General features: G+C 43.6%; 1 protein-coding gene across 3 annotated transcripts in view; it reads right to left on the reverse strand.

Moving 5' to 3' along the window:
* Positions 1-13,975, reverse strand: part of ARHGAP44 (Rho GTPase activating protein 44) — a gene marked incomplete at both ends in the record, with an annotated part of 145,020 nt that overhangs the window by 45,687 nt on the left and 85,358 nt on the right. For all 3 annotated transcript variants that reach the window (XM_079724751.1, XM_079724750.1, XM_079724749.1), the window contains 2 exons: positions 5,142-5,218; positions 8,070-8,181. In XM_079724751.1, coding sequence (XP_079580877.1) covers positions 5,142-5,218; positions 8,070-8,181 — 189 coding nt within the window. The remainder of the gene's footprint in view (positions 1-5,141; positions 5,219-8,069; positions 8,182-13,975) is intronic.

A 13,975-nucleotide genomic window follows, 5' to 3' on the forward strand; every position in this document is an offset into this window, starting at 1 on the left:
ACCAAAGAGGCCTGTGGGTTCCATCTTGCTCTTGGACTGTCCATCCAATGTGGAGGCAAAAAGTGCAATTTTACCCTCATTTTGAGAATCAAGAATTGAACCACTAAGTGTCTTCTCTGTACAATTCTTCTTTCCTCTTGTGTTATGTGCAGGAAAAAATTAGAGAGTGGGGCATTATAATATCAAAAAAGGGGACACTAGTTCTCTTTGCTATTAGCAAAAAGTAGCAAAATGAAGGATTCTCTGTCACTTAAAAAGCGCACCCATGTGAAAATTACTTAAAAAGGCTTTAGGACATCAAGCTGGCTTGAAGCTCCAGAGATGGACACATGTGTCCTGAGAAAGATTTCTCATCCAAGATAAGAATTCAAGGCAAATTAGAAAGGATATATTCTATTCCAAAATGTTAAGAAAAAAAATCTAAGCTAACAGATAAGGATTAGTAAAAATTCCTGGGCAATTCTTTCTTATAATGGTTTGCTCTACAGAAATATTTAATTAATACCTCCCAGGCTTAGTCAAATAAAATATGAAATGTCATGGCTATAATTTAGATCTCAGATAATGAATACATTTCCATGGTTGATTATGGTAGATTATGGAGCTACAACCACCATCCCATTCATGCTACCTAAAGGAAAAAAAAACTAACCAATATATAAGTGTAAAAAATAAACAAAGTGGCCACAAACACTAAGCTGATTTTTAGGGTCTTATAGATCTGGATTAGATTTGTTTTTTTAAAAATCCAAATTACACTTAATATATGTATATTAAAATGAAGACATTATCCAAAGTTATCTCTTTCTTTTCTTCCCTATTCCCCTTTATTCCCCCTACCCCCAATTCTGTCCTGGTAGTTTAAAAACATACACCTTTCCCCTCCATTTATAAGGAATTTTACTTGTAATGGATAAGTAATCTACTTTGATATTATACAATAGTGATAAAATGCCCCCCAAATGGTCCCTTTGTGGAGACTGAATAGCAAAATATCAAGGGAAACTTGGAAACATTTGTATAGGTAGCAACTAATTGGGAAAAGTGCCACTAATCATGAATTTCGACAAACAATAAACGCTGGAGAGGGTGTGGAGACAAGGGAACCCTTGCACGCTATTGGTGGGAATGTAAATTGGTATAACCAGTATGTAGAACAGTATGGAGGTTCCTTAAAAAACTTAAAATAGAGCTACCATATGAGCCAGCAATCTCACTCCTGGGCATATAACCAGAGAGAACCATAATCTGAAAGGACACATGCACCCCAGTGTTCATTGCAGCACTATTTACAATAGTCAAGACATGGAAGCAACCTAAATGTCCATCGACAGAGGAATGGATAAAGCAGATGTGGTACATATATATATAATGGAATATTACTCAGCCATAGAAAAGAATGAAATAATGCCATTTGCAGCAACATGGATGGATCTAGAGATCCATCTAAGGATCTAGAGATCCTACTAAGTGAAGTCAGTCAGACAGAGAAAGACAAATATCATGTGATATCACTCATATGTGGAATCTAATTTTTAAAAAAGATACAAATGAACTTATTTACAAAAAGGAAACAGACTTATAGGTATCAAAAACAAATTTATGGTTATCAAAGGGGAAACATGGTGGGGAGGGATAAATCAGGAGCTTGGGATGAACATACATACACTACTATATATAAGATAGATAACCAACAAGGACCTATTGTATAGCACAGGGAACTCTACTCAATATTCTGTGATAACCTATATGAAAAAAGAATCTAAAAAACAATGAACATATATGTATGTATATCTGAATCACTTTGCTATACACCTGAAACTAACACAACATTGTAAATCAAGTATACTCCAATAAAATTAAAATATTTTTAAAAATCATGAATTTCAAGGAAGGATGATCTTCTCATTCAGAGGCTCTTATAAGTAAACTCAACAATTGTTCTGCTCTGTTAAGAGAAGAAATAAGGCTTCTTGTCCAAGAAGAGTTTGAGCTTTGAGGTTTGAAGAGAAGAAAGTTCATTTCTTCCCACTAAGGTAGCTGAGGTGACCCCATCATTCTCTGGGAAAGATGCCATCAGTCTACGATTTGGGGATGGTGAAGACAGAATACAAGCTTTAAGGAAAGGCTAATGGAAAGAAAAAGGCCAGAAATAAGGGTAAGATGTTTCAGAGACCAGGAGAAGGGTAAGAGAAGGCAAACTCAAGATCAGTTCAGGGTGACAGGAAGTTTGGAAGAAGTTTTGGAAGGAAACAGGAAAGCTGCTTTAGTGGGACATTTATTGTTTCATCTGCCCAGTCTTCTCCGCTCCTCTGCCTTTGGCATCCTCCACTTTTTGAGGTCCCGGCTCAGAAGGAGGATGCTACAAGGAATAGACCCTAATGTATGCAGACTGGCCAAATGGGGAAGTGGGGTGGGGTAGAGGTGGGGGCAGTGAGAACCCAACTGCTCCTCCAAGAGTAGCTGGTGACGTTTGCATTTCAGTAGCACAGTATCTGGTCTTACGCTCACTGCTCCATCTTGGGAAACAGTGCTCATGCTGACTCAGGGGAAGGGTTAGAGGAAAAGACAAGAAGTTGGGGTGTGTTGGCTTCAGAAACAACCAACGTTGTCAAGGGTCCACGTTAAAGGTTAGAAGCATAAAAATTTGGAGGGGGTAGTAGATTATTTCCTTACCAAATCCCAACACACAAGAGAGGATGAGCTGAAGACATGAAGAAGTTTGTTAAATCATGGAAGAGAGGTCCCTGATGACACTCCTCTGTGGTTTCAGAATCTACACACCACTTGGTGTCACCATTAAAAATATAAGACAAGGCTAGGTTGACCACGGCTGTCACCAGGGAGAAACTCTCTCTCCCCTAAGGGGGCTGAATGAAAATACGTAAGTGGACAAGGCAATGACAAGCTTTGATGCTAACATCCAGTCCTCTGAGCAGAAGCTCTGGGCTGGGAATGCAGGTGTTCCTTAGAGAAGCAGAGAAGAGATCTCAGAGCTAAAACCCAGGTCCTCACAGAAGGAAATGACTGCAAACCCAGAAGCCCGGTGTCCACCGTCACCCGGACGGTGGGACAAGCAGCATACCCGCCATCATCTTATGTGACTCCGGGATGTGGGACTTGAACACTGGGGCTACAGGACACATTTTACGTGGCGCACGGACACTGTAGGAAGTCATACCACACCATTATGCCTGATGCAACCTTCTCTCTGTTCCTCCAAGGGCCCTAGGGGGAGGGCCTCAGATCTGGGTCAGAGTAACTTCAACCACTTTCTAAATCCTCCTCCTCTTCCCTTTTCAGCAACTGGAGACTTCAGGATCACAGCCTTCCACAGGCAACAGGACCTAAAATTTAACAGCACGGGTACTGCTTTCATCCTGTCCACTTGTACATTTACCTGATACTTGTAGCTAAGGGCACTGCCTTTCACTTTATGGTAGTGCTGTTAAGATTTCTCTTTTAAATAGACTCATTTTGAAAAAATGTATCGACATTCCACAAGGTGTGTTGGCACAGATGTCAAAGATCATTCAGGTGGACTGAAGTTTGGGAAACACTAAGTGAATTAAAGAAATGCTGACAGATACACACTACCATATATACAGTGGATAAACAACATGGACCTACTGTAGAGCACAGGGAACTATGTTCAGTATCTTATAATAAACTATAATGGAAAAAAATCTGAAAAAAATCGATAGATAGATATAAATGTATAATTGAATTACTTTGCTGTACACCGAAAGCACTGTAAATCAACTATACTGCAATAAAACAAGAAGAAGAAGAAAGAAACTCTGTTTCTCTGCTAATCTAGCCTGATTTATTTCTGGTCTTGGGGGACTGTGCTATACTTTCTGTTGATCCAAATGCAGAATTCTGGTGCCTCAACTAGTTATAGTAGCAGCTTCCTTTTGGAAAGCTCTTGGGAAGTGCTGTGACAAACAGAATCTCATCTGACACTCCAAACAACCTCCCAGGTCAGCCCACAAATACTGCAAATGTTGCTACTGTCTGTGCAAAGGTGACAAGACTACTATTCTGGAAGGTTCAGTGACTTGACCAAGGTCGCAGGTCTAGAGAACAGGCAACCTGGATCTTGGACCTCATCATTCACTCCTGGTTTGTTTCGTTATCCTATAGCTCACAGCCAAAGTATTTCCAGTTTTATCTTTGTTTCTTTTTCTCAAGAAAATTAAAATAAGATGCGGAGATTCTTAAACTTGACCTACAAAGGACCAAAGGTGGAACCAAAATGTTCCTTCCATATTATTCATGAGTCTGCACTGTTTCAACATGCACACATACGCACACATGCCACTGTAAGAAATAAAAAGGCATTTACACACAACCATGACTTATGACGGCCACAGTCAAAGCCACTGCAGGGCCATGGCACGCCCCTGCTGGAATGGGAATTTCCCGGTAGATTCTGGAGGAGGGAGCAGGGGAAGAGCAGCACTGTTGGGACTGCACTTCTCCCATAATGGTCTCAGGGTTACAGAACGGCTGCAGAAGAGACAGTCACACCATCGACCGCAGGAAAAGGAGACCAGGTCCCCAGGATCAGAAATACTCCTCTCATGGTAAACGGGACGACACGTCACGCTACCTGCCTCTCTGATCTCTGCCCCTACCACTCCCCACTTTGTCCCTTCCACCCCTGCCGTGCTGGTCTTCATTCTGTGTCCTGAATACGTCAACCTCATTCCTACCGCAGGACCTTTGCTTCTGCTGTTCCTGCTGTCATGGGCAGTTCTGCACCAGATCTTTGCATGGTTGCCTCCTTATGAGATCAAGTGTCATCTCCTCAAAAAAAAGCCTTCTCTCATTCACCCTATCTAATGCTGCAGCCCGCTTCTCCACATCTCCTGTCAAAATTACACTGTGCTCTCTTCTTGATATGACTTACGGCTTCTGAAACAGCCTCACGTGTGTGTTCTCCTGCCTAGATCTAACTCCCAAACCAGGCTGTAGCCTCCATGAGAGCATGGTCCCAGGACCTCCAGCGCCTGACACATGGTGGGTATAAGAAACACCCGATAAATGAAAACGCTCACATGCAAAACCCTGCCCCTCAAACATGATCACGGCTCCTTCAAAGGAGCAGAAATGAAAGCAAAGAAATCCCACCAGACCTCGTTCGTGAAGAGTCCATGTCCAGCACCAGCTTTGCTAAATGTTTCCTCTGTTTTTGGATATTTGGGATTTCCACCTGTGGATACAAGAGAAGAAAAACACAGTGGATTTGAAGCCCAAGACAGATTCTTTTTTTTTTTTTTTTTTTTTGTGGTACGCGGGCCTCTCACTGCTGTGGCCTCTCCCGTTGCGGAGCACAGGCTCCGGACACGCAGGCTCAGCGGCCATGGCTCACAGACCCAGCCACTCCGCAGCATGTGGGATCTTCCCGGACCGGGGCACGAACCCGTGTCCCCTGCATCGGCAGGCAGACTCTCAACCACTGCGCCACCAGGGAAGCTCTTTTTAATGTTTTTAAATTGAAGTATAGTTGATTTAAAATGTTTCAGGTGTACAGCAAATTGATTCAGTTATACATATATATCTATTCTTTTTCAGGTTCTTTTCCATTATAGGTTATTACAAGATACTGAATATAGTTCCCCGTGCTATACAGTAGGGCCTTCTTGGTTATCTATTTTATATATGGTAGTGTGTACCTGCTAATTCCCAACTCCTAATTGATCCCTGCCTTCCCTTTCCCCTTTGGTAACCATAAGTTTGTTTTCCATGTCTGCGAGAAAAGACAGATGCTTAAAGAGTTAATGATATCTTCCCAACAAGTTTGCTCGAGGTCTCCCAATCCTCATTTTCAGAGGAAATTCTCGGTTCCCTTTCCTGAGCTCAACTCTGCTCCTTCTTCACTGGAACCTGTCAGGTCCCGAGTTGAGCCAGACCATCTCAGAGGCCCTGGGTCGCCCTGCTCACTTCTGCCCGCCTCATTCCCGCTCTCACCCAGCCGGCAAAAACATCTCTCTGCTTGTGTAAGGGCCAGACATGGGAAGAAAGGCAGGTAGATCTGACACACGGACCTAATTCAACACAGACAGCTGGAGGAGGAGAACTGGCCTCAGGAGGCCTGAGAAGCTATGGGGAATGCAATTAGGATATATTCCTATAGAAGGGAGCTTTTTTTTTCCAAAGTAAATAATGAATAAACATCGCCACGGCTTCACTGAGTGATAAGTTCTCCCACGGTGGCTGTGTGTGGATGCCCTTTTATTTCTAAAGGTGACTTAAGTGAATATTCCAGTGCAGGATGTTGCTTGCGGGCCCAGCACAAGTGGGGCAGGATGTGAGAATTTAAAAGGAAAAAATGTGAGGATGGTCCAGTGTTGTAGGAGGTGCTCTGTATTCACTCTTCCAGGCATAGATGAGTAGGGCACTGACTTCCAGTAGGAAGACAGACAATTGTCCCCAGGCACCTGGGTCATCGCGGAGCCCAGACGCAAAGCGAGTCTCAGCACCCAGCTCAGACCTGCCCCCTTGAGTTCGCTTGTGGCTTTGGCTGGGACCCCAGAGCACCTTTATAAAGAGCAAGAGGGCCTCTCAGAAATGGTCTAGGCTATACCAGGATGGCATCCGAGAAGTCGAGGGCTGGTCCATATCAAAGCACCATATCTAGAACGTTCTCCTTGAATACTTCTAAGCACTTCGGTAATTATTTACCCATTCATCTGTCCCAGAAATGGCACCAGGGGATGGGGAGGTGCTGGGAGTGGTCTAGAAAGGAAACCAGACATCGTCCAGGGCAAGGCTGCCCAATATGGTAGGTAGCCTTGAGCCACCTGTGGCTATGCCATTTCAAATACAAGGGAACGTGGACTTCCCTGGCAGTCCCGTGGTTAAGACTCCACACTTCCACTGCAGGGGGTGCAGGTTCAATCCTCGGTTGGAGAACCAAGATCCCACATGCTGCTGGGCACGGCCAAAAATAAATACATAAATAAATTCAAGGGAACAAAAATTAAACAGAATTAAAAATTTAGTTCCTTCGTTGCACTAAACACATTTCAAGAGCTCTGTAGTCACAGGTGGTTAGTGGCCACCAAACAGTGCAGACGTGGAACATCTCCATCACTACAGCACCGTGGAGGCTTGTACGATCAATTAAAGGGAACTGGGAGTAGGTCCAGGCTTCAGGACAAATAACATCCCCCAATGATTTTCTTTCTTGATAAAATTTCACTTGGTTGAAGCTGGCAAAACTGTCACATAGGCATTAAGGCTTCATTTTAAGAAAACAGTTTTCTTTAATGTCCTTTAAAGTAGAAAGAGAAGGGTCCTATGTAAACAGAAACAGTGAGGGGGCCTTAGAGAGTCTCTTGGACACAGGTCCCCAACCCTTGTGAGTAGGGGCTGCTGTTCATTTTTTTTTTTAAGTCTTTAATTGAAGTATAGTTGATTTACAGTGTTGTGTGAATTTCTGCTGTACAGCAAAGTGATTCAGTTATACATATATATACATTCTTTTTCTTTCATATTCTTTTCCAGTATGGTTTATCACAGGATATTGAATATAGTTCCCTGTGCTGTACAGTAGGACCTTGTTGTTTACCCATTCTATATATAATAGTTTGCATCTGTTAATCCCAACCTCCCAATCCATCCCTTCCCCTACCCCTTGGCAACCACAAGTCTGTCCTCTATGTCTGTGAGTTTGTTTCTGTTTCGTAGCTATGTTCATTTGTGTCATATTTTAGATTCCACTGTTCATTTCACCGAAGGCTTGAGACAGGTGGAGGGCAGGGGTGGAGATGGGGTGGAGACCCTGCGGGGGACACGGTGATGCTGCCAGCCTTGCAGCTTCACCTATGGGGATGCCAGCAGAGGAGGGGGTGGGTGGGAGAAGGGGTCAGCCCACAGCTCAAAGGGCTACCAGGCTGGGGAACCCCAGGCAGTCAGGTAGGAACGATCCCCGGTGAAACACTGTGCCACAGAGTGGGGTGAGGGGTAGAAATAGCCATGAGGCTGGAGCAGAAGCACCCCAGGGCCCACCACTCCGCCCTCCCTGCTCACGCGGGCCCAGCCTCACTCCTGCTTCTGACCTCGGCCAGCAGGAACAGGGGCTCGATCACATCTCTCTCGACTTGCAATTCAAAATGAATCAGCTCCTGGGCCAGCTTGTCCTCTGCCTCGCCACAGAGTTTCAGCATCTTCCTGTGACAGAAGGGAAGAAGAACCATCCTGAGTACCCTGTAGAGAAAGCTGTGACCCATCACCCCCCGGCCAGGTAAACACTCACGAGATGGTGTTAATAAAGTAGTTGACTGCCATGCCGTCCCACTGACCAACTTGCTGCATGTGGTTTCATTTCTGACACTGTCTACTTTCTAAAGGATGCTGAGTACCTACTGTGTGCCTGAGCTAAAAGGGGATTTGTGGGGAAAGTAAGAGAGATGTGGAGAGAACAGATTCACACATGCCAAATCCACAGGCCTAGAAAGAGCCAGATGCTTCTCCCTCCTTAGACCACTGGAGAAAACAGCTAAAGTCAATGTGCCAACAAACCAACATACCTTCAAACACATACCAAAACCACAATGTCAGTAGGCTCTAACAGAAAGAAAACTCCTTCTCCCAAGCCATGAAAACTTATTTAATATAGGATGAGCAGACGATTTTCCAATGAAAAACTGGAATGGAAAACCATGTAAAAGTTTATTAATAATGAGAGAATTACATAAGACCTGAATGAGTAGAAGGTTATGCCATATTCCTAGACGGGAGAATACGATATTTCAAAGATGTTCATTTCCCCTGAAGGGCATACAAGCAGCCCTCCCTTTTGACAGTACCATGTTACCTGAAACTCATGTAAAAAGTTTTTACAAATTAACAAAAGTATGGAAAGAGGTAATACTATTCTAAAGTTAGTATGTACTTTTCCTGTCCATATATATTTTTTAAATTAATTAATTAATTAATTTTTATTTTTGGCTGTGTTGGGTCTTCGTTGCTGCACATGGGCTTTCTCTAGTTGTGGCGACTGGGGTCTACTCTTCGTTGCGGTGCGCGGGTTTCTCATTGCGGTGGCTTCTCTTGTTGCAGAGCACGGGCTCTAGGCACGTGGGCTTCAGCAGTTGTGGCACGTGGGCTCAGAAGTTGTGGCTTACGGATTTAGTTGCTCTGCGGCATGTGGGATCTTCCAGGACCACGGCTCAATCCCGTGTCCCCTGCATTGGCAGGTGGATTCTGAACCACTGCGCCACTAGGGAAGCCCTCTTGTCCATACTTTTACACTTTTATTACATACGTATGTGTTCACATGCAATATATCATACAGCTGCTTCAGCCAGCTAAATTGCTTGCTTTTTACATTCATCATTAGGTTTCACCTAATTCTGCATGTATATCAAGATGGATAAGCCACAAACATAATGATGAATGTAAAAAGCAAGTAATAGAAGAATAGGTTCAGTGTCAAACCATGGATGTAAACGTTTTTGGGTTTTTTTTTGCGGTACGCGGGCCTCTCACTGTTGTGGCCTCTCCCGTTGCGGAGCACAGGCTCCTGACGCGCAGGCTCAGCGGCCATGGCTCACGGGCCCAGCCGCTCCGCGGCATGTGGGATCTTTCTGGACCAGGGCACGAACCCCTGTCCCCTGCTTCGGCAGGCGGACTCTCAACCACTGCGCCACCAGGGAAGCCCGTAAACGTTTTTAACTGGGTCATTGAGGGTCCCTCGTCCATGAAGTGTCTATTCGTATTTTTTGGTGATTTTTGTATTACGATCTTTTTATATGTAGGAGTTCTTTATATACTTACAGGTATGTGTGTGGGTATAGAGTAGATTTAAATTCTTTTTCAGATCTGCTGCAAATGTCAACTCCCAAGTTGTGGGTTTATCTCTGTATCTTTTTAATGGTGTCTTTTCTCTGATTTTTCTGGTTCTTAGCTCCCTATTTCAACTGCTGCTTCTGTTTAGAATTGTTAAGCATTCACTACTGACTCTCAATCACGGGAAATGAGAATTAGCTCTATTTACATTTCCCCTTCCTCTATTTATTTCTATCAGTAGATATTTAGTATTTCCACTACCTTTTGACTCCATCTGCTATTCAGAGCAAAGCTGGGTGGTGGACTATGATTACTGGTCCTTCCCGCACATTTATTTGTTCTCTTGGGAGTTAATAATTGCCTTATTTCCGCTTGCTTGTTTAGTTTTCTGTGTACCTGACTGCACCCCAAATCCTCTGCCACTCTTCTTATTTATCTCTTCAGCTACTGAACCACCCCGATGTGAATTCATGTTTCATCTTCTTGACTCAGTCTCTCCCAGACCCGTGTCCATCTGCGTTGAGTTTTCCTTCTCTCTCCAGGCACGGCGGTCTTCCAGAAATCTCCCTTCATCATTTGCTGGATTCTCTCTCTCCCTGTCTTGGGCTGGAGATCCTGTTTCCTACTCCCCTACCCCTGCCTGTCTCGGTCACTGCATCACTGTGGGCCCACCACGCTTCAGCTTTCTGAGAAAGTATGTGGGAAGTCCATTTTTTGAGACCCTGTGTGTCACAACTTCTTCTTTACCCTTAGGCTGAGTGAAATTAGACAGGAGACTATATTCTATGCTTCATATTCCCCCAGAATTTTGAAGGCATTGTTCAATAATCTTCTAGCTTCAGGCTTCCCAGATGGCTCAGCGGTTGAGAATCCACCTGCCAATGCAGGGGACATGGCTTCAAGCCCTGGTCCGGGAAGATCCCACATGCTGCGGAGCAACTAAGCCCATGCGCCACAACTACTGAGCCTGCGCTCTAGAGCCCGCGAGCCACAACTACTGAAGCCCGTGCATCTAGAGCCCGTGCTCTGCAACAAGAGAAGCCACCGCAATGAGAAGCCTGCACACCGCAACAAAGAGTAGCCCCCGCTCGCTGCAACTAGAGAAAGCCCGTGAGCAGCAACGAAAACCCAACACAGCCAATCAATCAATTAATCAATTTATTTAAAAAAATAATAATAATCTTCCGGCTTCCACTATTGCTTTTGGTAAGGCCGGAATAATTCAGATTCCTGACCCCTCGTATATGACCATGTTTTCTCTAGAAGGTGTAGAATCTTTTATTTGTCACTAGTACTCACTACTGGTGAGTGCTGGCATAGGTTTAATTTTTCCTCTTGTATTAGGAGATCGGTGGGTCCTTTCAATATAGAAACTCACATCCTTCACTTCTGGAAAATATCTTTGGATTATGTTCTAAACTATAATTATGATTTCTTCCTCTCCTCTTCTTGCAATTCCTGTTATTCAGGCCTAGGACTTCCTGGATTGGCCCTCTATTCTTCTAACTTCTCTATTTTCCGTGTCCTTGTCTTTTGCTCTCTTCTGGATGATTTCAACTTTATCTTCCAAACCTTCTACTGAGAAGGTCATATTTTTCATTTCTATGAGTTTGCTTTTGATCTCTGAATATTTCTTTCCTGCAAGTATTTCTTAATTAACATCCTCTGAATATTTCTTTCTTGTATTTCTTAATTAACGTCCTGGTTTTTATTTCATGGACACATTATCTTCTCTTATCTCTCAAAAATCTAAGTACCTTACTGACTGCTACCCTTACACTCCACTGTGCCCGGTGCCCCCAGTCTCGGGATGCTCTGTTTTACCCTCCCCAGAGATGAAGCTCCAGACTTTTGCTGGGCTTTGGGGCACGGGGATGAGAGTCTCCCAGCGGTGTGGATAAGAGCTGGGTCTGAGTGATCCAAATAGCACCTGACTAGCTTTCAACCCCCATTTGTGATTTTCATCACCACCCCCCTCCAACGACCCACTGTTCCTGAGATCCTGGGGCCGCCAACTCCTGAGCCTTGTCAGCATTTCATGGTATAAACATCTGAGTTCTCTGCACATCCTACTTCTGGCTTGGGAGTCGGCTTTCTGGGACTTACTAAGTCAGGTCCCAGTCAATCATATGCTTTACAGCTCACAAAACCCTCTTGTCTTCTCTCCTGTTTTTTCCTGCCTTTGTGGGTTTATGTCTTTTCAGAAAAAAAAAAAAAAACCCTGGATTACAGTCCATTTTGGAAGGGAACAAAAATTAGATGTGGGTGTTCATTCTGGCATCTTTACCTGGTGTCCACCATCCTTTACTTTCAACCTTGCTGTGTCACTACGTTTCAGGCAAGTCTCTCAGAAAGAACATATTGATACAACAGGATTCCACGTTTACCCACCTGAGAGTCTGTATATTATAAACAGTTGAGTTTATTCCATTCACTGTGTAAGATTTACAGGTATAGAGGCAGTAATTGCTATTACCTTCATTTTTCTGTTTTCTATTTGTTATGCTTTTCTGTGCTGACCCTTTTTTCTCTTTTAGTCCGTTCTGTGGGCTTTTTTTTCTATTTTGTTTATTCCTGTCTCTATTCTCCACCTAATTTTGAAGTTACACGTTCTATTACTTTTCTTCTTGTGGTCGTTCTTACCTTTCTAACATGCACACTTCACTTTAAATGTAATATCTTTATCCTCCTTTCATACAAGAGCTGGAAACACTGATGCCCTTTCCAAAGCTCCCTATTATTATTTTCTAGTATTTTAGTTTTCCTTTGCTTTAACGGCCCCCGCCCCCCAGATTATTATATTGCTATTTCTTAATTAAATGTATAATTTCTTTACACTGAAGGGTAGCAGGATACACCTCCCCAAAGTACGCCACTTTGGCATAAGGATTAGTTTGAACTGAAGGCAATGGAGAAGAAGCAGACACAAAAAAAGCTCTCTACCCTTCCCCTATTTGCCTAAAAGCAGGACATGAATTTGTAAAGGTGTCCCCCTCCCCTCTCTACCAGGAAAGATAGATGTTAATCACCAGAGATAATTCTAGACCCTTATCAGCCCAGAGAGGCACCAGTGGACTCAACATTACACACCTTACCAACTAACCCTTATCTTCTACTAGTCCCTCATATACTTACCTTCCTACAATTCGTTGCCATAGAAACTAACAGTTTTTTCCTCTCTCGTTTGTCACTTCTCTAAAAATCACTGTTCTTTGGTTTAAAATGCTATATAAGCCCAAGTTCCAGCCACCCCTTTGAGTTACTCATCACCGGGTTCTGCCATGTGTCTGCACTGCACGTTAATCAAATGTGTATGCTATTCTCTTATTAATCTGTCTTGTGTCAATTTAATTAGCAGGGCCCTAGGAAGGAACCTAAGATGGGAAAAGAGAAAAAGTCCCTTATACCACATTCACTATTTTTTTTTTAAGGTTTTTTGGTTTTTTTTTTTTTTAAATAGCCACACTGCACAGCTTGTGGGATCTTAGTTCCCCAACCAGGGACTAAACCCGGGCCCTCAGAATAAAAGCACCGAGTCCTAACCACTGGACCGCCAGGGAATTCCCACACTAATTATTTCCCCCCCCCACTTTTTTTTTTTTTTGATGTGGACCATGTTTAAAGTCTTTATTGAATCTGTTACAATATTGCTTCTGTTTTATGTTTTGGTCTCTTGGCTGTGAGGCATGTGGGATCTTAGCTCCCTGACCAGGGATTGAACCCACGCCCCCTGCACTGGAAGGTGGAGTCTTAACCACTGGACCACCAGGGAAGTCCCACTACTTTTTTTTTTAAATGCTATCTTGTTACCTGCATTTCATTCTTTTCTTCTGTACATAATCTACTTCACACATCCTTAACTAGTTTTTCAGTGAGAACATGCAAGTAGTAACTTCTCTAAATCTGTGCCTGAAAATATGTTTGTTTGGTTTTTTTTTTTAAGATGTTGAGGGTAGGAGTTAATTAATTAATTTATTTATTTTTGCTGTGTTGGGTCTTCGTTTCTGTGTGAGGGCTTTCTCTAGTTGTGGCAAGCGGGGGCCACTCTTCATCACGGTGCGCAGGCCTCTCACTGTTGTGGCCTCTCCCGTTGCGGAGCACAGGCTCCGGACGCACAGGCCCAGCGGCCATGGCTCACGGGCCTAGTTGCTCCGCAGCATGTGGGATCCTCCCA

Source organism: Hyperoodon ampullatus (assembly GCF_949752795.1).
Source record: "Hyperoodon ampullatus genome assembly, chromosome: 19".
In the NCBI taxonomy this organism is placed as follows: Eukaryota; Metazoa; Chordata; class Mammalia; order Artiodactyla; family Ziphiidae; genus Hyperoodon; species Hyperoodon ampullatus.